Raw genomic sequence first — 24051 nt, forward strand, 5'->3', positions numbered from 1 at the left:
GGTGCCTGCCTATTAAAAAAAGTAAATGTTTATTTTACATTAAATACAAAATAGGGGACACCTGATTTCTAAGTGGGGAGATGTTTATTTGTTGTGCATGGAGTAATGTTTGTCATAGTGATGAATACTAATGCTAAGTTCATATTTGGTTAAATAATATCTCCAGAGGCTTTAGGCCGTTAGCCTTTTAGTACTTACTGTTTGATGTTACAGTATTATTGGTCAGTTGTGTATTCGCGCTGTATAGCCAATGGTGATTGGTTTAGGAAAACAACGGGGAAGACACGTGACTGGAAAGTGCTGGAAGTTTTTGGGGGTTCGGGGGAAAAAACGAGGGGTCGTGAAGAGACGGGACGCCGGCGTTTTTGGGGAAGAGAAAAAGACGCTAGCGGGAGACAAGAAGGCAGAATGAACCGGCGCGGGAGGCTGGAAGGAGTGGACCGCGGACTCGGTGTGTTTGTGAGCCTGGAAACGGAGGAAAAACCAAAGCTGAAACCCCGTCGGACGGAGCGGGGAAGAAGCAGCGGAGGTCGCCATCGAGGGAGCCGAGCTTGCTAGCCACGGTGGGCGTGGCCGGGCGGAAGTGTCGGTGACTCGCAGCGCGGACCCGAGTTTCCACGCTCTCAATGTTTTGAAAGTGATTTCAGCGCACTCAATGTTTTGCCAGACCAAACAGGTCTGCAACGTGTTTTCTTTCCGTACATATCGTTGCCGTAAGTAACTGGAACATGCGTGGCTGTGTGTGGTGATTGGGCCCATCACCGCATCGGCTAATACTTGTTTCAAGACACTTGGAGGGGAAAGTTTTTGTTGTTATTGTTGAGAACTCTGGTATTCTCCGAGTTGAGGAACGGGAACATTTCGAACATTTATTTTGATTTAACGTCATTGATACTATTGGGGTGTGTCACTGAATTTGGAGTTTATTATTTACGTTTTGGGGAAGTTTTGGTTATTTATTTTTCTCTATTTGGTAATATTGTGTTTTGGGGGAAAGTAATTATTGTATTTAAATAAACAAGGGCGTTACCCTATTTATTTTACTTTTGTTAAAAGAACAACCATCTCTGGGTCTCATTTATTTTTTAAATAGCTTCTTGCTAAAAAGGTTTTACAATACATCGAACCCAAGCACCCCCCATTCTCACGTGAGTGACTCACAGAGTGGTGATACGGGTGCTACAGATATATACATATAGATTTATAAAAAGAGACATTATCTGCCCCTGTGGATGGAATAGAATGCTGGATGGAACTGTAGTACACGTGTGTTCCGTGACTCTAATACATTAGAATGTTGAGGTGTTCCAGTGTATAAAGCCAGGCTCCGCTAGGAATTAACCTCAGTATCTTCAACATCTCCGCAGAGGACACCTGGACAGCTCTGAAGCTCTGAGGCCGGCCGCGGCAAAGCCACTAGTCACTGTTTTGTTTTTTTTTCCTTTGACTGTGGTCAGGCTTCCTGGGGGGCTCCCCACCCATCGTAGTGGCCTTAGGATGGTGTATTTCTGGTGACGTGAGGGTCTACCATCCGGCGAATTAGCTGATGAAGTTCCAAGCTTTTCAGGTGTCAACATGTTACATATTTTAACTTTGTTTCTACAGCATTTCACTGAAATGACGGAAATATTCTTATACTGTATGTAACCAAACTGGAGACATCTGAAACAACTTGAACTCATCAAGCTATTTCAGTCGGGTGTAACCCTTTCATGTCAGCAGATTGCTGCTCACTGTGTTGAGCAGTTTGGGGAGTGTCCTGCAGCAATTGTATAGATCTGCATTCTGGGAAGACGCTGGTCACCCACGTAGTAGCCCTGGCTTGTCTAAGTCGATGCTTACAGTGGGCGTTTGGACTGTGGGAAAGACTCAGTCCCGCTCTATAAACCCTACATTGGGGACCTCCGTTGCTATGTAGTGGGAAGCCATCGCGGCCCAGAGGAAACTTTCCTCTGGAGGACTGTTTCCTCTGGAGCTTGAGTGGCTGCTGTAAGCATCGTTCAAAGATGATCGGTCGGTCTTCAATGCTACAAGGAGACAGGAAGTCTGCGTGCCAGTCTGCCTCAGAGCTCACTTCAGGCTTCTTGTGTGTCCGATGTAGGATGCTGTTGTAAGATACTCACACCAAACTCTTGTTGCTTAAAACGGCAGCATATCTGACCTGTAACTTTGGATCCAGAATAGACTTTTACTGCTACCGCTTCTCCTAATTTGGCTCAAGATGTTTGGTGTCACCAAAATGATTTTCGGATTAACTAGTCTCTCCTTGAATATTGTAAACATTGATTATTACTAAAGAGTTATAAGTATAAAATAGATTTTATTACACGAGAAAAAGGGAAAAGTAGATACATTGTAGGTACATCTCTCGGCTCCTGACCCCGGATTCCAGCCCTTTGACGTCTGACGCCGTAACTGCCGATTCCTCCAGGCCGTCCTCCAGACCCTCCTCCAGGCCGTCCTCCAGGCCGTCCTCCAGACCCTCCTCCAGATCGTCCTCCAGACCCTCCTCCAGGCCGTCCTCCAGACCCTCCTCCAGACCGCCCTCCAGATCGTCCTCCAGGCCGTCCTCCAGACCCTCCTCCAGGCCGCCCTCCAGATCGTCCTCCAGGCCGTCTTCCAGATCGTCCTCTAGACCGTCCTCCAGATCGTCCTCCAGAGAACTCCCGGTCACTCGACTGTGGTCCCCCGGACTGTCCTCTCCCTCCCACCCCATATTGTGTTTAGGTTATTTCTCTGTATGGCCCAACCACCCACCTTTGTGTTGAATCATTGACTCTTCTGTGTCGTGTTCCTAAATAAAGTTTATTTTGTTCGTAAAGTCTGCGATTGGGTCCTACTTCTGCCATCAACTGTGATAGAGAATGATGCAGCTTGTGTACTAACAAGAACTAAGAAAAGGGATCATATTACTCCTGTTTTAGCATCTCTGCACTGGCTCCCTGTTAAATCAATAATAGAATTTAAGGTACTTCTCCCCAACTAAAAGGCACTTGCTGGTCAAGTGCCCTCTTATCTTTAGGAGCTTATAGTAACATGCTGCGCTAAATGCTGGGTTACTTGTGGTTCTAATAGTTTTAAATAGTAGGATGGGAGCCAGAGCCTTCAGTTATCAAGCTCCTTGTTTGTGGGACAGTTTACACTCTCAGTCCAGGGGACAGACGCAGTCACGTCTTAAATAATTGAGAATTTTGCTTCGTTACTGTAGCGGCCGTCTGCCACTTCCCGTGTGTGAGTGTTGGTACTTTTATTTTGAAATGTAATTAGCATCAGAATCACGTGGGCAGGTGTGCAGCGGTTTATGAATGAGTGTAGGCATCTAGGCAGATTGATGGTTGTACGGACATGGGGGTGAGTCGGGAGACGATACTTTTTGTTGACCGTATTCTACAGCGCACTTTATTGCATTGTCGCACAGCATGTATCGCTTCGCCTGCTTGGATGTTTTTTAACTTGACTTTCGGACAATAAAATCAATGAACTTCACAGGAGGAATCTGCGTCTGTTTGGAACAAGTCCACACACCAATCTCCCGTACTTAGCCTCACGTGACTCTACCGGATTGTAGTCACCACAGTAACCGAGCAGAGATTACCGCCTGCTCACGACTTTAATGTGGTCTCATTTCATCCTCACCCTGGGTCAAAGGTCATCTTTTAATTGATACAGTGTATATTGAATATTTCATGATGTCATTTCTGTACCAAGTCAAACCCACGTCCCAACAGTTCATCACAGCACTCCACTTTCCCCCTGTCCATTTCTGCATTTATTGGAATGTCATATCGTAAAACTGCTGCTTTATTAATCACAGTGTTGGCAGTACTTAAGAAGCCTCTTGCAGCATGAAGCTCTAATTACCACTAACATCTGAAGCCACTGTGTGTGAACATAAAAACATTGTCTTTCACTAGTATACCCAATAAAAAAAAAGACAACCTGGTTCGTCCTATGCTAGATTAGCCGACTAGCCTCAATTACGTGTGGGTTACAGTTCTTATTCAACGTTACAATGAGTCATTTTAGCTGAACGAGTATAGTATATCGCTGTTAAAAAAGATGCAGTTATTAAAACCAGAAGTTGGATTGACTTCTCAAACACCGGGTCCCCCGAGCCGTCAGTCCTCGAAAGACAACACGCGCGTCTTTGTTTAAACTGTGGGGATCGGGCTTTTTAAAAAATATAATCTCTTCCTTCAAATTGGATGATGTTAACCTGTTGTGCTTCTTTAAGACATGTTTTGAATGCAAGGCATCTGGAATGTTGTAGAATCTATTTTAGTGATTGATAATTAGTGATTGTCCTCAGTCCTCGCCCATTTACCTGTGTGCTCCCCATGCATATTTACACAGACAAAGAGCCGTGTTCTTAACCTCTGCATTTACAATGAAACAAACTTGAACATTCATTAAGACTCGGATCCCAAAAACAGTAGAGGCATCTAGGCAATCCCTGTTTCCCCCCCCCTCACAACTAAACAATATGTACAAAAAGACAGTTGAGGACTTGATTTCTTTCAGAAAGTGCACGAAAAAAACAGTCAGGCTGAATTAGGTTAAGTGGACAAGAGGCTAAAACACACACACGCACACACACACACACTCTGTACAGTGTTTTATAATTCTATACACCATATGTGGAGAAGCACAAATCAGCTAGTCCTAAAGAATTACACTGAATCGAGTAACGTTTAACGTATCTAAAGTGCTAAAAAATAAACAAACAAACACACATCCATACCGTTTTTGTACTTAAATCCGATGCGTAGTTTCCAAGTATCGATACAATCGATTATGTACCATTTCAATCGATTTGTAATCGATATATGTCGTCCGGAATGCCGATTTTGCGGAGCACAGATCAATTCAGTTGGATCGCAGGAATATAAATCGATTAATCGATTCAGAGAATGAATCGTTACACCCCTATTTTTTCCCCTTTAGGCAAGAATGGAACCAGTAAATAAAACCAGCTTTTTCAGCCATTGAAAACAAGGGTATGACGCTTAGGAATGCCACACTAATAGAACAGCCCTTTTTGTACCATCATGAGGGAAAGTATTGTTGACAATGTGTGCTATTACTTGGAAATCTACTGTACATTCTTATCCAATACGTTGTCTCGTTCCTTCCAGATAACTTTTGGCCCATTTATGCAGACACGAGAGGCCGGCAACACTGTTGTCGTTATCTCACTGAAAAGTAGCTCGTATTTGACTTTTAACCAAAGCTGCAATGAATGCACACTTTTTAATATAGGTAAAAACATCCCGTCTGATACTGATCAACTGACGTCTGGTATAGAGGTACGATTAGTAAAAGTTTATGGGATGCAATATATGAGCATTTAAAGCATGTAAATGTGCAAAAAGACGGCAAAACAATGTTAAAAGAACACCTTTAACTTTGTTGACTTGTTGCAGGTATGATTTTAAACCTGTGAAATCTGCAAAGCAATAGACTAAATGTATTAGGTCATAACGTGTGGAGTTTTGTGAAAATTGTGCCGTGCAACCCAGTCAACTATGGACTAGTAAATATATTTATAGATATGTAGTCCCCTGGTGAATTTAGGACTATAGTCGTACTTTCAAAACTAGGTGCCTGCCTATTAAAAAAAGTAAATGTTTATTTTACATTAAATACAAAATAGGGGACACCTGATTTCTAAGTGGGGAGATGTTTATTTGTTGTGCATGGAGTAATGTTTGTCATAGTGATGAATACTAATGCTAAGTTCATATTTGGTTAAATAATATCTCCAGAGGCTTTAGGCCGTTAGCCTTTTAGTACTTACTGTTTGATGTTACAGTATTATTGGTCAGTTGTGTATTCGCGCTGTATAGCCAATGGTGATTGGTTTAGGAAAACAACGGGGAAGACACGTGACTGGAAAGTGCTGGAAGTTTTTGGGGGTTCGGGGGAAAAAACGAGGGGTCGTGAAGAGACGGGACGCCGGCGTTTTTGGGGAAGAGAAAAAGACGCTAGCGGGAGACAAGAAGGCAGAATGAACCGGCGCGGGAGGCTGGAAGGAGTGGACCGCGGACTCGGTGTGTTTGTGAGCCTGGAAACGGAGGAAAAACCAAAGCTGAAACCCCGTCGGACGGAGCGGGGAAGAAGCAGCGGAGGTCGCCATCGAGGGAGCCGAGCTTGCTAGCCACGGTGGGCGTGGCCGGGCGGAAGTGTCGGTGACTCGCAGCGCGGACCCGAGTTTCCACGCTCTCAATGTTTTGAAAGTGATTTCAGCGCACTCAATGTTTTGCCAGACCAAACAGGTCTGCAACGTGTTTTCTTTCCGTACATATCGTTGCCGTAAGTAACTGGAACATGCGTGGCTGTGTGTGGTGATTGGGCCCAACACCGCATCGGCTGATACTTGTTTCAAGACACTTGGAGGGGAAAGTTTTTGTTGTTATTGTTGAGAACTCTGGTATTCTCCGAGTTGAGGAACGGGAACATTTCGAACATTTATTTTGATTTAACGTCATTGATACTATTGGGGTGTATCACTGAATTTGGAGTTTATTATTTACGTTTTGGGGAAGTTTTGGTTATTTATTTTTCTCTATTTGGTAATATTGTGTTTCGGGGGAAAGTAATTATTGTATTTAAATAAACAAGGGCGTTACCCTATTTATTTTACTTTTGTTAAAAGAACAACCATCTCTGGGTCTCATTTATTTTTTAAATAGCTTCTTGCTAAAAAGGTTTTACAATACATCGAACCCAAGCACCCCCCATTCTCACGTGAGTGACTCACAGAGTGGTGATACGGGTGCTACAGATATATACATATAGATTTATAAAAAGAGACATTATCTGCCCCTGTGGATGGAATAGAATGCTGGATGGAACTGTAGTACACGTGTGTTCCGTGACTCTAATACATTAGAATGTTGAGGTGTTCCAGTGTATAAAGCCAGGCTCCGCTAGGAATTAACCTCAGTATCTTCAACATCTCCGCAGAGGACACCTGGACAGCTCTGAAGCTCTGAGGCCGGCCGCGGCAAAGCCACTAGTCACTGTTTTTTTTTCTTTTTCCTTTGACTGTGGTCAGGCTTCCTGGGGGGCTCCCCACCCATCGTAGTGGCCTTAGGATGGTGTATTTCTGGTGACGTGAGGGTCTACCATCCGGCGAATTAGCTGATGAAGTTCCAAGCTTTTCAGGTGTCAACATGTTACATATTTTAACTTTGTTTCTACAGCATTTCACTGAAATGACGGAAATATTCTTATACTGTATGTAACCAAACTGGAGACATCTGAAACAACTTGAACTCATCAAGCGATTTCAGTCGGGTGTAACCCTTTCATGTCAGCAGATTGCTGCTCACTATGTTGAGCAGTTTGGGGAGTGTCCTGCAGCAATTGTATAGATCTGCATTCTGGGAAGACGCTGGTCACCCACGTAGTAGCCCTGGCTTGTCTAAGTCGATGCTTACAGTGGGCGTTTGGACTGTGGGAAAGACTCAGTCCCGCTCTATAAACCCTACATTGGGGACCTCCGTTGCTATGTAGTGGGAAGCCATCGCGGCCCAGAGGAAACTTTCCTCTGGAGGACTGTTTCCTCTGGAGCTTGAGTGGCTGCTGTAAGCATCGTTCAAAGATGATCGGTCGGTCTTCAATGCTACAAGGAGACAGGAAGTCTGCGTGCCAGTCTGCCTCAGAGCTCACTTCAGGCTTCTTGTGTGTCCGATGTAGGATGCTGTTGTAAGATACTCACACCAAACTCTTGTTGTTTAAAACGGCAGCATATCTGACCTGTAACTTTGGATCCAGAATAGACTTTTACTGCTACCGCTTCTCCTAATTTGGCTCAAGATGTTTGGTGTCACCAAAATGATTTTCGGATTAACTAGTCTCTCCTTGAATATTGTAAACATTGATTATTACTAAAGAGTTATAAGTATAAAATAGATTTTATTACACGAGAAAAAGGGAAAAGTAGATACATTGTAGGTACATCTCTCGGCTCCTGACCCCGGATTCCAGCCCTTTGACGTCTGACGCCGTAACTGCCGATTCCTCCAGGCCGTCCTCCAGACCCTCCTCCAGGCCGTCCTCCAGGCCGTCCTCCAGACCCTCCTCCAGATCGTCCTCCAGACCCTCCTCCAGGCCGTCCTCCAGACCCTCCTCCAGACCGCCCTCCAGATCGTCCTCCAGATCGTCCTCCAGGCCGTCCTCCAGACCCTCCTCCAGGCCGCCCTCCAGATCGTCCTCCAGGCCGTCTTCCAGATCGTCCTCTAGACCGTCCTCCAGATCGTCCTCCAGAGAACTCCCGGTCACTCGACTGTGGTCCCCCGGACTGTCCTCTCCCTCCCACCCCATATTGTGTTTAGGTTATTTCTCTGTATGGCCCAACCACCCACCTTTGTGTTGAATCATTGACTCTTCTGTGTCGTGTTCCTAAATAAAGTTTATTTTGTTCGTAAAGTCTGCGATTGGGTCCTACTTCTGCCATCAACTGTGATAGAGAATGATGCAGCTTGTGTACTAACAAGAACTAAGAAAAGGGATCATATTACTCCTGTTTTAGCATCTCTGCACTGGCTCCCTGTTAAATCAATAATAGAATTTAAGGTACTTCTCCCCAACTAAAAGGCACTTGCTGGTCAAGTGCCCTCTTATCTTTAGGAGCTTATAGTAACATGCTGCGCTAAATGCTGGGTTACTTGTGGTTCTAATAGTTTTAAATAGTAGGATGGGAGCCAGAGCCTTCAGTTATCAAGCTCCTTGTTTGTGGGACAGTTTACACTCTCAGTCCAGGGGACAGACGCAGTCACGTCTTAAATAATTGAGAATTTTGCTTCGTTACTGTAGCGGCCGTCTGCCACTTCCCGTGTGTGAGTGTTGGTACTTTTATTTTGAAATGTAATTAGCATCAGAATCACGTGGGCAGGTGTGCAGCGGTTTATGAATGAGTGTAGGCATCTAGGCAGAGTGATGGTTGTACGGACATGGGGGTGAGTCGGGAGACGATACTTTTTGTTGACCGTATTCTACAGCGCACTTTATTGCATCGTCGCACAGCATGTATCGCTTCGCCTGCTTGGATGTTTTTTAACTTGACTTTCGGACAATAAAATCAATGAACTTCACAGGAGGAATCTGCGTCTGTTTGGAACGAGTCCACACACCAATCTCCCGTACTTAGCCTCACGTGACTCTACCGGATTGTAGTCACCACAGTAACCGAGCAGAGATTACCGCCTGCTCACGACTTTAATGTGGTCTCATTTCATCCTCACCCTGGGTCAAAGGTCATCTTTTAATTGATACAGTGTATATTGAATATTTCATGATGTCATTTCTGTACCAAGTCAAACCCACGTCCCAACAGTTCATCACAGCACTCCACTTTCCCCCTGTCCATTTCTGCATTTATTGGAATGTCATATCGTAAAACTGCTGCTTTATTAATCACAGTGTTGGCAGTACTTAAGAAGCCTCTTGCAGCATGAAGCTCTAATTACCACTAACATCTGAAGCCACTGTGTGTGAACATAAAAACATTGTCTTTCACTAGTATACCCAATAAAAAAAAAGACAACCTGGTTCGTCCTATGCTAGATTAGCCGACTAGCCTCAATTACGTGTGGGTTACAGTTCTTATTCAACGTTACAATGAGTCATTTTAGCTGAACGAGTATAGTATATCGCTGTTAAAAAAGATGCAGTTATTAAAACCAGAAGTTGGATTGACTTCTCAAACACCGGGTCCCCCGAGCCGTCAGTCCTCGAAAGACAACACGCGCGTCTTTGTTTAAACTGTGGGGATCGGGCTTTTTAAAAAATATAATCTCTTCCTTCAAATTGGATGATGTTAACCTGTTGTGCTTCTTTAAGACATGTTTTGAATGCAAGGCATCTGGAATGTTGTAGAATCTATTTTAGTGATTGATAATTAGTGATTGTCCTCAGTCCTCGCCCATTTACCTGTGTGCTCCCCATGCATATTTACACAGACAAAGAGCCGTGTTCTAAACCTCTGCATTTACAATGAAACAAACTTGAACATTCATTAAGACTCGGATCCCAAAAACAGTAGAGGCATCTAGGCAATCCCTGTTTCCACCCCCCCCCCCCCCCCCCTCACAACTAAACAATATGTACAAAAAGACAGTTGAGGACTTGATTTCTTTCAGAAAGTGCACGAAAAAAACAGTCAGGCTGAATTAGGTTAAGTGGACAAGAGGCTAAAACACACACACGCACACACACACACACTCTGTACAGTGTTTTATAATTCTATACACCATATGTGGAGAAGCACAAATCAGCTAGTCCTAAAGAATTACACTGAATCGAGTAACGTTTAACGTATCTAAAGTGCTAAAAAACAAACAAACAAACACACATCCATACCGTTTTTGTACTTAAATCCGATGCGTAGTTTCCAAGTATCGATACAATCGATTATGTACCATTTCAATCGATTTGTAATCGATATATGTCGTCCGGAATGCCAATTTTGCGGAGCACAGATCAATTCAGTTGGATCGCAGGAATATAAATCGATTAATCGATTCAGAGAATGAATCGTTACACCCCTATTTTTTCCCCTTTAGGCAAGAATGGAACCAGTAAATAAAACCAGCTTTTTCAGCCATTGAAAACAAGGGTATGACGCTTAGGAATGCCACACTAATAGAACAGCCCTTTTTGTACCATCATGAGGGAAAGTATTGTTGACAATGTGTGCTATTACTTGGAAATCTACTGTACATTCTTATCCAATACGTTGTCTCGTTCCTTCCAGATAACTTTTGGCCCATTTATGCAGACACGAGAGGCCGGCAACACTGTTGTCGTTATCTCACTGAAAAGTAGCTCGTATTTGACTTTTAACCAAAGCTGCAATGAATGCACACTTTTTAATATAGGTAAAAACATCCCGTCTGATACTGATCAACTGACGTCTGGTATAGAGGTACGATTAGTAAAAGTTTATGGGATGCAATATATGAGCATTTAAAGCATGTAAATGTGCAAAAAGACGGCAAAACAATGTTAAAAGAACACCTTTAACTTTGTTGACTTGTTGCAGGTATGATTTTAAACCTGTGAAATCTGCAAAGCAATAGACTAAATGTATTAGGTCATAACGTGTGGAGTTTTGTGAAAATTGTGCCGTGCAACCCAGTCAACTATGGACTAGTAAATATATTTATAGATATGTAGTCCCCTGGTGAATTTAGGACTATAGTCGTACTTTCAAAACTAGGTGCCTGCCTATTAAAAAAAGTAAATGTTTATTTTACATTAAATACAAAATAGGGGACACCTGATTTCTAAGTGGGGAGATGTTTATTTGTTGTGCATGGAGTAATGTTTGTCATAGTGATGAATACTAATGCTAAGTTCATATTTGGTTAAATAATATCTCCAGAGGCTTTAGGCCGTTAGCCTTTTAGTACTTACTGTTTGACGTTACAGTATTATTGGTCAGTTGTGTATTCGCGCTGTATAGCCAATGGTGATTGGTTTAGGAAAACAACGGGGAAGACACGTGACTGGAAAGTGCTGGAAGTTTTTGGGGGTTCGGGGGAAAAAACGAGGGGTCGTGAAGAGACGGGACGCCGGCGTTTTTGGGGAAGAGAAAAAGACGCTAGCGGGAGACAAGAAGGCAGAATGAACCGGCGCGGGAGGCTGGAAGGAGTGGACCGCGGACTCGGTGTGTTTGTGAGCCTGGAAACGGAGTAAAAAACCAAAGCTGAAACCCCGTCGGACGGAGCGGGGAAGAAGCAGCGGAGGTCGCCATCGAGGGAGCCGAGCTTGCTAGCCACGGTGGGCGTGGCCGGGCGGAAGTGTCGGTGACTCGCAGCGCGGACCCGAGTTTCCACGCTCTCAATGTTTTGAAAGTGATTTCAGCGCACTCAATGTTTTGCCAGACCAAACAGGTCTGCAACGTGTTTTCTTTCCGTACATATCGTTGCCGTAAGTAACTGGAACATGCGTGGCTGTGTGTGGTGATTGGGCCCATCACCGCATCGGCTGATACTTGTTTCAAGACACTTGGAGGGGAAAGTTTTTGTTGTTATTGTTGAGAACTCTGGTATTCTCCGAGTTGAGGAACGGGAACATTTCGAACATTTATTTTGATTTAACGTCATTGATACTATTGGGGTGTATCACTGAATTTGGAGTTTATTATTTACGTTTTGGGGAAGTTTTGGTTATTTATTTTTCTCTATTTGGTAATATTGTGTTTCGGGGGAAAGTAATTATTGTATTTAAATAAACAAGGGCGTTACCCTATTTATTTTACTTTTGTTAAAAGAACAACCATCTCTGGGTCTCATTTATTTTTTAAATAGCTTCTTGCTAAAAAGGTTTTACAATACATCGAACCCAAGCACCCCCCATTCTCACGTGAGTGACTCACAGAGTGGTGATACGGGTGCTACAGATATATACATATAGATTTATAAAAAGAGACATTATCTGCCCCTGTGGATGGAATAGAATGCTGGATGGAACTGTAGTACACGTGTGTTCCGTGACTCTAATACATTAGAATGTTGAGGTGTTCCAGTGTATAAAGCCAGGCTCCGGTAGGAATTAACCTCAGTATCTTCAACATCTCCGCAGAGGACACCTGGACAGCTCTGAAGCTCTGAGGCCGGCCGCGGCAAAGCCACTAGTCACTGTTTTTTTTTCTTTTTCCTTTGACTGTGGTCAGGCTTCCTGGGGGGCTCCCCACCCATCGTAGTGGCCTTAGGATGGTGTATTTCTGGTGACGTGAGGGTCTACCATCCGGCGAATTAGCTGATGAAGTTCCAAGCTTTTCAGGTGTCAACATGTTACATATTTTAACTTTGTTTCTACAGCATTTCACTGAAATGACGGAAATATTCTTATACTGTATGTAACCAAACTGGAGACATCTGAAACAACTTGAACTCATCAAGCGATTTCAGTCGGGTGTAACCCTTTCATGTCAGCAGATTGCTGCTCACTATGTTGAGCAGTTTGGGGAGTGTCCTGCAGCAATTGTATAGATCTGCATTCTGGGAAGACGCTGGTCACCCACGTAGTAGCCCTGGCTTGTCTAAGTCGATGCTTACAGTGGGCGTTTGGACTGTGGGAAAGACTCAGTCCCGCTCTATAAACCCTACATTGGGGACCTCCGTTGCTATGTAGTGGGAAGCCATCGCGGCCCAGAGGAAACTTTCCTCTGGAGGACTGTTTCCTCTGGAGCTTGAGTGGCTGCTGTAAGCATCGTTCAAAGATGATCGGTCGGTCTTCAATGCTACAAGGAGACAGGAAGTCTGCGTGCCAGTCTGCCTCAGAGCTCACTTCAGGCTTCTTGTGTGTCCGATGTAGGATGCTGTTGTAAGATACTCACACCAAACTCTTGTTGTTTAAAACGGCAGCATATCTGACCTGTAACTTTGGATCCAGAATAGACTTTTACTGCTACCGCTTCTCCTAATTTGGCTCAAGATGTTTGGTGTCACCAAAATGATTTTCGGATTAACTAGTCTCTCCTTGAATATTGTAAACATTGATTATTACTAAAGAGTTATAAGTATAAAATAGATTTTATTACACGAGAAAAAGGGAAAAGTAGATACATTGTAGGTACATCTCTCGGCTCCTGACCCCGGATTCCAGCCCTTTGACGTCTGACGCCGTAACTGCCGATTCCTCCAGGCCGTCCTCCAGACCCTCCTCCAGGCCGTCCTCCAGACCCTCCTCCAGATCGTCCTCCAGACCCTCCTCCAGGCCGTCCTCCAGACCCTCCTCCAGACCGCCCTCCAGATCGTCCTCCAGGCCGTCCTCCAGACCCTCCTCCAGGCCGCCCTCCAGATCGTCCTCCAGGCCGTCTTCCAGATCGTCCTCTAGACCGTCCTCCAGATCGTCCTCCAGAGAACTCCCGGTCACTCGACTGTGGTCCCCCGGACTGTCCTCTCCCTCCCACCCCATATTGTGTTTAGGTTATTTCTCTGTATGGCCCAACCACCCACCTTTGTGTTGAATCATTGACTCTTCTGTGTCGTGTTCCTAAATAAAGTTTATTTTGTTCGTAAAGTCTGCGATTGGGTCCTACTTCTGCCATTAACGGTGATAGAGAATGATGCAGCTTGTGTACTAACAAGAACTAAGAAAAGGGATCATATTACTCCTGTTTTAGCATCTCTGCACTGGCTCCCTGTTAAATCAATAATAGAATTTAAGGTACTTCTCCCCAACTAAAAGGCACTTGCTGGTCAAGTGCCCTCTTATCTTTAGGAGCTTATAGTAACATGCTGCGCTAAATGCTGGGTTACTTTTGGTTATAATAGTTTTAAATAGTAGGATGGGAGCCAGAGCCTTCAGTTATCAAGCTCCTCGTTTGTGGAACAGTTTACACTCTCAGTCCAGGGGACAGACGCAGTCACCTCATTTAAGACTAATCTGAAGACTTTGCTCCTAATCTAGTTAGGCCTGGCTCAGGTAAGCCTGAGCCCACTCAGATGTGGGAGGAACTATGAGAGCATATTATTAATCACATTTAAGAGAGAAAGTAGAGAAGTGAGAGCGGTGTGAGTGTGAAGTAGACGGGAAGAAGTAGGTCAAAGTAAGAACAAATTATAGGACATTGAACTGATCAGCAATCCCGGATTAGGTATTTGTATCAAGCTATCTATTTCAGATACATGACCGATCCTTGTCATTACTCTGGTTGATTTCAAATGTGTCCTCTTTGGATTGTCATTGACACAAAGGTGGATAAAAGAAAATGCATCTCCTATTTTGCAGCCTCAAGATGTGCAAATTCATTCTGGCTAAACTGTCGTATTCACTGAATTATTATTACAATAGTAATGTTGTTTTACAGGGTGCATTTACGTTTTAAATGAGGGAAGGGTTGAGTACTTATTTGCAGGTTAGGATCAGTGAATTTGGAGGTAATGAAGGATTTGCTCAGGGCAACGTTCTCACAGCTTAGTCTGCATAGCTGCATGCTTCCTGGGATGAAAGTATAGTCTATGTTTATTGTCCGCTTCACAAAGCAGGACCACAAAGAACCGTTTTAAGAGCTCGTGATCAAATCCTGTTCTTTTCAGCTGCTCCCTGCACCAGAATTATTGTTTCCTTTACCACAATATTCACTTTAACTACACACTTGTCCTCTTGTGGTTTGCCTTTCTCTTCATGGCGTATCACTTCATGGGTCTTGTTGAGGAGCTCGTACAATCCAGGATTAATGTTTAGGATCAAGGTCATATCAGATATTCCGGTGTAGGTTGTGCACAAAAGTAAGAACTAAATAACTGACAAAATAAGTGCCAAAAATCCCAAATATCACATGTTTAAATGAGCTGATATGGACTCAATTACAGACTGACTCATTAGTCATAACGCTAAAAGGCAAAAGTTCTGGTTCTGTTGATGTGGCTGTTTACACACATCATATTTACCCAAACATTACTGAACAACATCAGCATTAACTTAAGCCTAGTTTATGCTTCTGTGTTTTCAGAGCGACGCAGACGCAAGACCCCCCTGCGTGTCCCCTGCGTGTCCCTTGCGTGTCCTCTGCGTGTCCCCTTCGTGCCTTTTCACACCTCCTTGCGTGCGTCGACCCATTTTTCCCGCAGCGCACAAACTGCGATCGGTCCGCTAACTACGTCCTTTACGGAGTCTCACATTTCCGCTTTCATAGCCCGATACCGCCATTATTAAAACGAAGAATGTTTACGAGAGAACGGATCAGATTGAAGAATTTTTGTCGGAAGAAATGCGTAAATATGACCGCTTATACAAGCCGTCATAGGCGGATTATAAGGACGCGCGGATGGCCTCTGATTCATGGAGGAAGATCTCCGCAAACGCCGGTTTGCCGGTCGAGGGGAACAAAGTTGTGGAGGAAAATACGGGACAGATGTGTCCGCGATGAAAAGCAGCAGTGGCGATGCACGGGGCAATAAAGTCTATGATAAATAAATAAACAAACCAACAACTTCCACACACAAAGATGTGACTCTCTAGGTCGTCTTCAACAAAAACACGTTTCTCCACCTGATGTTCTGGAGGTGAATTGCTCTGCAACACACGCCAGACTTTTTAGAACCATGAATTGAAACGAGTGCGTCGACGCAGACGCAGAAGCATGCGCCAGCCTTGACACCGACTGCGCACCAGCACGTGAGTACTGATGCTCAGTAGCGTGTGTGTGTGCGTGTGTGTGTGTGTGTGTGTGTGTGTACTGTGAACTAGTGGCTGTCATTGAGCATATTTAACTTTTTTTTTGTTGCATTACCGCCATCTTCTGGCTCCCACCGCTTATACTTTCCCCATCAGCCCTGTTGCCTGCAAAAAATGTATAAAGCACCTTCTTCCAAGCTTACTAGACCCCCACTCTAGTACATGGTTTGTCTCGCTTCCTTTCATCCCTTGCGTTTCCATTTCCTTCAGCACGTCTTTCCTCTCTGCGCTGTATCTATTACAAGCAGAGATAACGTGTTGCAGTTTCTGGTGACTGGCAGCGCTCACAGAGGCCAGTTGGATGCTTCCCGATCAGGTGCCGTGTGTTTTGTAGGTTGCTGTGACCTATTCTTAGTCTCGCCATTGTGACTTCTTCTCTCCGGTTTCTTCCCCTGAATTTTACACTGCTCACTTTATTCTGGATTGAGTGAAAGTGTCTGCCGCCATATTTTCTTTATTAGCCTGTGCCTTTACCTCATCTTCTAGGCATAGGATTGAATCAAAGGGTCTCCTGCCTTACCTGAAACCACTCTGGCACCACACTAACATCCGTTTTTTCTCCACATAGTACATGAATCTCATTTACCATCCGTTCCATAAGTTTACATGAATGTGATGCTGGGGCAATTGGTCTGTAATTCGCTGGGTCACTGGCCTTCAGGGATATCAAAGTAAAGGTGCCTTGCGTCTGTGAAGCGCTTCAGCGTGCCGGGATATTCAGGAAAATAGAGTTGAATGTCATACATGCAGTCTCTTTAATGGAAATCCTGGGTCAGGGGCCACGTGGGACCATTGACGCAGGACGAGATGGGAGGAGACGTAATAAGGAGAGCGTGACCACGGTTTACTTGAGAGGAATCTGATGCAGTCCAAAAAGGGGTAAAAGACATCAAAAGCCATCAGAAAGATTTAAAGACAGGAAAAACAACATGAATCCCTGGAGCTTCTCCCACAGGACACTAAACATTACACATCCTTATCAGAATAGAGGCAAGGAGACATTTGGTTTTTAATCAGATCACAAATTCGTTTATTGCAGCGCACATAAGTGAAGACATTCAATTCCTTTCCACAGGACGGTAAGAGGTCACTTAATCTATTGTTGAACAGTCTCTTCTGTACCTCCTCAGCCATGTGAAGGTAAGATTTACAAATTCACAACAAAATGGGAAAACCTTTAAGACGGATTAAAAAGGGGAAGGGAGAGTTGTTAGTCATAAAAATGCTGCGTCGGACTATCTGCAGTCCAAACGCCAATGATACATAAATAAATAATTGAGAATTTTGCTTCGTTACTGAGCAGAGATTACCGCCTGCTCACGACTTTAATGTGGTCTCATTTCATCCTCACCCTGGGTCAAAGGTCAGCTTTTAATTGATACATTGTATATGTCATTTCTGTACCAAGTCAAACCCACGTCCCAACAGTTCATCACAGCACTCCACTTTCCCCCTGTCCATTTCTGCATTTATTGGAATGTTATATTGTAAAACTGCTGCTTTATTAATCACAGTGTTGGCAGTACTTAAGAAGCCTCTTGCAGCATGAAGCTCTAATTACCACTAACATCTGAAGCCACTGTGTGTGAACATAAAAACATTGTCTTTCACTAGTATACCCAATAAAAAAAAAGACAACCTGGTTCGTCCTATGCTAGATTAGCCGACTAGCCTCAATTACGTGTGGGTTACAGTTCTTATTCAACGTTACAATGAGTCATGTAACGTAAAAAGATGCAGTTATTAAAACCAGAAGTTGGATTGACTTCTCAAACACCGGGTCCCCCGAGCCGTCAGTCCTCGAAAGACAACACGCGCGTCTTTGTTTAAACTGTGGGGATTGGGCTTTTTTTTAAATATAATCTCTTCCTTCAAATTGGATGATGTTAACCTGTTGTGCTTCTTTAAGACATGTTTTGAATGCAAGGCATCTTGAATGTTGTAGAATCGATTTTAGTGATTGATAATTAGTGATTGTCCTCAGTCCTCGCCCATTTACCTGTGTGCTCCCGATGCATATTTACACAGACAAAGAGCCGTGTTCTCAACCTCTGCATTTACAATGAAACAAACGAACATTCATTAAGACTCGGATTCCAAAAACAGTAGAGGCATCTAGGCAATCCCTGTTTCCACCCCCCCCCCCCTCACAACTAAACAATATGTACAAAAAGACAGTTGAGGACTTGATTTCTTTCAGAAAGTGCACAAAAAAAACAGTCAGGCTGCGTACACAGTCTCAAAGAACTTTGACTGATGTAATGTGGAAACAGCTCAGACAGAATTAGGTTAAGTGGACAAGAGGCTAAAACACACACACGCACACACACACACACACACACACACTCTGTACAGTGTTTTATAATTCTATACACCATATGTGGAGAAGCACAAATCAGCTAGTCCTAAAGAATTACACTGAATCGAGTAACGTTTAACGTATCTAAAGTGCTAAAAAACAAACAAACAAACACACATTCATACCGTTTTTGTACTTAAATCCGATGCGTAGTTTCCAAGTATCGATACAATCGATTATGTACCATTTCAATCGATTTGTAATCAATATATGTCGTCCGGAATGCCGATTTTGCGGAGCACAGATCGGTTCAGTTGGATCGCAGGAATATAAACCGATTAATCGATTCAGTGAATGAATCGTTACACCCCTATTTTTTCCCCTTTAGGCAAGAATGGAACCAGTAAATAAAACCAGCTTTTTCAGCCATTGAAAACAAGGGTATGACGCTTAGGAATGCCACACTAATAGAACAGCCCTTTTTGTACCATCATGAGGGAAAGTATTGTTGACAATGTGTGCCATTACATTACATGTCATTTAGCTGACGCTTTTATCCAAAGCGACGTACAATAAGTGCATTCAACCATAGGGTACAAACTCAGGAGAACAAGAAACAAGAAAGTGCAATTTCCTCAAATAAGCCAATTTACAATTTGCTATAGATGAGTGACGTTACAAGTACAATTTAAGTGCTACAATTTGTTAGTCTTTAGTCGAGGTAGAGTCTGAAGAGGTGTGTCTTTAGTTTGCGGCGGAAGATGTCCATTACTTTGAAAGCTACTGTACATTCTTATCCAATACGTTGTCTCGTTCCTTCCAGATAACTTTTGGCCCATTTATGCAGACGCGAGAGGCCGGCAACACTGTTGTCGTTATCTCACTGAAAAGTAGCCGACTGTGTGGTGAGTGCTAAGAGTACAAACATTTTGGGGACATTAAGTCAAATTGCCGAACTCGAGGAACTGTGAAACGGACACATTGCACTCTGTTTGAGCGTGAATACGTAACAGCACTCGTATAAGAAACTGAAATACTGAGGACAGATCAATCCTAAGTGTCGGCCTGTGATTGGAATCGTCGAACCGTTGCTTTGACAGCAGCTCACATCTGCAGCAAGTGCATCAGTGAAAGCTGACCCGTAAACTGCTGACTGTCACGCTTAAAGTGAAGACACGCACATCTCAGATTTGGCTCCTTATGAATCATTGTGCATGTTTAGAAAACTTCATAGAAAGTTAGACGATAACCATTTTAAATCGTCTCGTATTTGACTTTTAACCAAAGCTGCAATGAATGCACACTTTTTAATATAGGTAAAAACATCCCGTCTGATACTGATCAACTGACGTCTGGTATAGAGGTACGATTAGTAAAAGTTTATGGGATGCAATATATGAGCATTTAAAGCATGTAAATGTGCAAAAAGACGGCAAAACAATGTTAAAAGAACACCTTTAACTTTGTTGACTTGTTGCAGGTATGATTTTAAACCTGTGAAATCTGCAAAGCAATAGACTAAATGTATTAGGTCATAACGTGTGGAGTTTTGTGAAAATTGTGCCGTGCAACCCAGTCAACTATGGACTAGTAAATATATTTATAGATATGTAGTCCCCTGGTGAACTTAGGACTATAGTCGTACTTTCAAAACTAGGTGCCTGCCTATTAAAAAAAGTAAATGTTTATTTTACATTAAATACAAAATAGGGGACACCTGATTTCTAAGTGGGGAGATGTTTATTTGTTGTGCATGGAGTAATGTTTGTCATAGTGATGAATACTAATGCTAAGTTCATATTTGGTTAAATAATATCTCCAGAGGCTTTAGGCCGTTAGCCTTTTAGTACTTACTGTTTGACGTTACAGTATTATTGGTCAGTTGTGTATTCGCGCTGTATAGCCAATGGTGATTGGTTTAGGAAAACAACGGGGAAGACACGTGACTGGAAAGTGCTGGAAGTTTTTGGGGGTTCGGGGGAAAAAACGAGGGGTCGTGAAGAGACGGGACGCCGGCGTTTTTGGGGAAGAGAAAAAGACGCTAGCGGGAGACAAGAAGGCAGAATGAACCGGCGCGGGAGGCTGGAAGGAGTGGACCGCGGACTCGGTGTGTTTGTGAGCCTGGAAACGGAGGAAAAACCAAAGCTGAAACCCCGTCGGACGGAGCGGGGAAGAAGCAGCGGAGGTCGCCATCGAGGGAGCCGAGCTTGCTAGCCACGGTGGGCGTGGCCGGGCGGAAGTGTCGGTGACTCGCATCGCGGACCCGAGTTTCCACGCTCTCAATGTTTTGAAAGTGATTTCAGCGCACTCAATGTTTTGCCAGACCAAACAGGTCTGCAACGTGTTTTCTTTCCGTACATATCGTTGCCGTAAGTAACTGGAACATGCGTGGCTGTGTGTGGTGATTGGGCCCATCACCGCATCGGCTAATACTTGTTTCAAGACACTTGGAGGGGAAAGTTTTTGTTGTTATTGTTGAGAACTCTGGTATTCTCCGAGTTGAGGAACGGGAACATTTCGAACATTTATTTTGATTTAACGTCATTGATACTATTGGGGTGTATCACTGAATTTGGAGTTTATTATTTACGTTTTGGGGAAGTTTTGGTTATTTATTTTTCTCTATTTGGTAATATTGTGTTTCGGGGGAAAGTAATTATTGTATTTAAATAAACAAGGGCGTTACCCTATTTATTTTACTTTTGTTAAAAGAACAACCATCTCTGGGTCTCATTTATTTTTTAAATAGCTTCTTGCTAAAAAGGTTTTACAATACATCGAACCCAAGCACCCCCCATTCTCACGTGAGTGACTCACAGAGTGGTGATACGGGTGCTACAGATATATACAAATAGATTTATAAAAAGAGACATTATCTGCCCCTGTGGATGGAATAGAATGCTGGATGGAACTGTAGTACACGTGTGTTCCGTGACTCTAATACATTAGAATGTTGAGGTGTTCCAGTGTATAAAGCCAGGCTCCGGTAGGAATTAACCTCAGTATCTTCAACATCTCCGCAGAGGACACCTGGACAGCTCTGAAGCTCTGAGGCCGGCCGCGGCAAAGCCACTAGTCACTGTTTTTTTTTTTTTTCCTTTGACTGTGGTCAGGCTTCCTGGGGGGCTCCCCACCCATCGTAGTGGCCTTAGGATGGTGTATTTCTGGTGACGTGAGGGTCTACCATCCGGCGAATTAGCTGATGAAGTTCCAAGCTTTTCAGGTGTCAACATGTTACATATTTTAACTTTGTTTCTACAGCATTTCACTGAAATGACGGAAATATTCTTATACTGTATGTAACCAAACTGGAGACATCTGAAACAACTTGAACTCATCAAGCTATTTCAGTCGGGTGTAACCCTTTCATGTCAGCAGATTGCTGCTCACTATGTTGAGCAGTTTGGGGAGTGTCCTGCAGCAATTGTATAGATCTGCATTCTGGGAAGACGCTGGTCACCCACGTAGTAGCCCTGGCTTGTCTAAGTCGATGCTTACAGTGGGCGTTTGGACTGTGGGAAAGACTCAGTCCCGCTCTATAAACCCTACATTGGGGACCTCCGTTGCTATGTAGTGGGAAGCCATCGCGGCCCAGAGGAAACTTTCCTCTGGAGGACTGTTTCCTCTGGAGCTTGAGTGGCTGCTGTAAGCATCGTTCAAAGATGATCGGTCGGTCTTCAATGCTACAAGGAGACAGGAAGTCTGCGTGCCAGTCTGCCTCAGAGCTCACTTCAGGCTTCTTGTGTGTCCGATGTAGGATGCTGTTGTAAGATACTCACACCAAACTCTTGTTGTTTAAAACGGCAGCATATCTGACCTGTAACTTTGGATCCAGAATAGACTTTTACTGCTACCGCTTCTCCTAATTTGGCTCAAGATGTTTGGTGTCACCAAAATGATTTTCGGATTAACTAGTCTCTCCTTGAATATTGTAAACATTGATTATTACTAAAGAGTTATAAGTATAAAATAGATTTTATTACACGAGAAAAAGGGAAAAGTAGATACATTGTAGGTACATCTCTCGGCTCCTGACCCCGGATTCCAGCCCTTTGACGTCTGACGCCGTAACTGCCGATTCCTCCAGGCCGTCCTCCAGACCCTCCTCCAGGCCGTCCTCCAGGCCGTCCTCCAGACCCTCCTCCAGATCGTCCTCCAGACCCTCCTCCAGGCCGTCCTCCAGACCCTCCTCCAGACCGCCCTCCAGATCGTCCTCCAGATCGTCCTCCAGGCCGTCCTCCAGACCCTCCTCCAGGCCGCCCTCCAGATCGTCCTCCAGGCCGTCTTCCAGATCGTCCTCTAGACCGTCCTCCAGATTGTCCTCCAGAGAACTCCCGGTCACTCGACTGTGGTCCCCCGGACTGTCCTCTCCCTCCCACCCCATATTGTGTTTAGGTTATTTCTCTGTATGGCCCAACCACCCACCTTTGTGTTGAATCATTGACTCTTCTGTGTCGTGTTCCTAAATAAAGTTTATTTTGTTCGTAAAGTCTGCGATTGGGTCCTACTTCTGCCATCAACTGTGATAGAGAATGATGCAGCTTGTGTACTAACAAGAACTAAGAAAAGGGATCATATTACTCCTGTTTTAGCATCTCTGCACTGGCTCCCTGTTAAATCAATAATAGAATTTAAGGTACTTCTCCCCAACTAAAAGGCACTTGCTGGTCAAGTGCCCTCTTATCTTTAGGAGCTTATAGTAACATGCTGCGCTAAATGCTGGGTTACTTGTGGTTCTAATAGTTTTAAATAGTAGGATGGGAGCCAGAGCCTTCAGTTATCAAGCTCCTCGTTTGTGGGACAGTTTACACTCTCAGTCCAGGGGACAGACGCAGTCACGTCTTAAATAATTGAGAATTTTGCATTCGTTACTGTAGCGGCCGTCTGCCACTTCCCGTGTGTGAGTGTTGGTACTTTTATTTTGAAATGTAATTAGCATCAGAATCACGTGGGCAGGTGTGCAGCGGTTTATGAATGAGTGTAGGCATCTAGGCAGAGTGATGGTTGTACGGACATGGGGGTGAGTCGGGAGACGATACTTTTTGTTGACCGTATTCTACAGCGCACTTTATTGCATCGTCGCACAGCATGTATCGCTTCGCCTGCTTGGATGTTTTTTAACTTGACTTTCGGACAATAAAATCAATGAACTTCACAGGAGGAATCTGCGTCTGTTTGGAACGAGTCCACACACCAATCTCCCGTACTTAGCCTCACGTGACTCTACCGGATTGTAGTCACCACAGTAACCGAGCAGAGATTACCGCCTGCTCACGACTTTAATGTGGTCTCATTTCATCCTCACCCTGGGTCAAAGGTCATCTTTTAATTGATACAGTGTATATTGAATATTTCATGATGTCATTTCTGTACCAAGTCAAACCCACGTCCCAACAGTTCATCACAGCACTCCACTTTCCCCCTGTCCATTTCTGCATTTATTGGAATGTCATATCGTAAAACTGCTGCTTTATTAATCACAGTGTTGGCAGTACTTAAGAAGCCTCTTGCAGCATGAAGCTCTAATTACCACTAACATCTGAAGCCACTGTGTGTGA

The 24051-nt window shown here is 43.9% G+C and overlaps 3 protein-coding genes across 3 annotated transcripts; all 3 read right to left on the reverse strand.

The window, feature by feature from the left end:
- Positions 1 to 325: 325 nt before the first annotated feature.
- On the reverse strand, positions 326 to 3283 carry LOC144410321 (uncharacterized). The gene has a single exon (XM_078106367.1). The coding sequence runs from the start codon at positions 2714 to 2716 to the stop codon at positions 2324 to 2326; it is 393 nt and encodes a 130-aa protein (XP_077962493.1). The 5' UTR covers positions 2717 to 3283; the 3' UTR covers positions 326 to 2323.
- Positions 3284 to 6945: 3662 nt separating this feature from the next.
- On the reverse strand, positions 6946 to 9167 carry LOC144410322 (uncharacterized). The gene has a single exon (XM_078106368.1). The coding sequence runs from the start codon at positions 8326 to 8328 to the stop codon at positions 7924 to 7926; it is 405 nt and encodes a 134-aa protein (XP_077962494.1). The 5' UTR covers positions 8329 to 9167; the 3' UTR covers positions 6946 to 7923.
- An 11306-nt stretch (positions 9168 to 20473) lies between these two features.
- Positions 20474 to 23717, reverse strand: LOC144410323 (uncharacterized). The gene has a single exon (XM_078106369.1). The coding sequence runs from the start codon at positions 22875 to 22877 to the stop codon at positions 22473 to 22475; it is 405 nt and encodes a 134-aa protein (XP_077962495.1). The 5' UTR covers positions 22878 to 23717; the 3' UTR covers positions 20474 to 22472.
- Positions 23718 to 24051: the final 334 nt, after the last annotated feature.

The sequence above is a fragment of the Gasterosteus aculeatus genome, chromosome 7 (genome assembly GCF_964276395.1).
Source record: "Gasterosteus aculeatus chromosome 7, fGasAcu3.hap1.1, whole genome shotgun sequence".
Lineage (NCBI taxonomy): Eukaryota > Metazoa > Chordata > Actinopteri > Perciformes > Gasterosteidae > Gasterosteus > Gasterosteus aculeatus.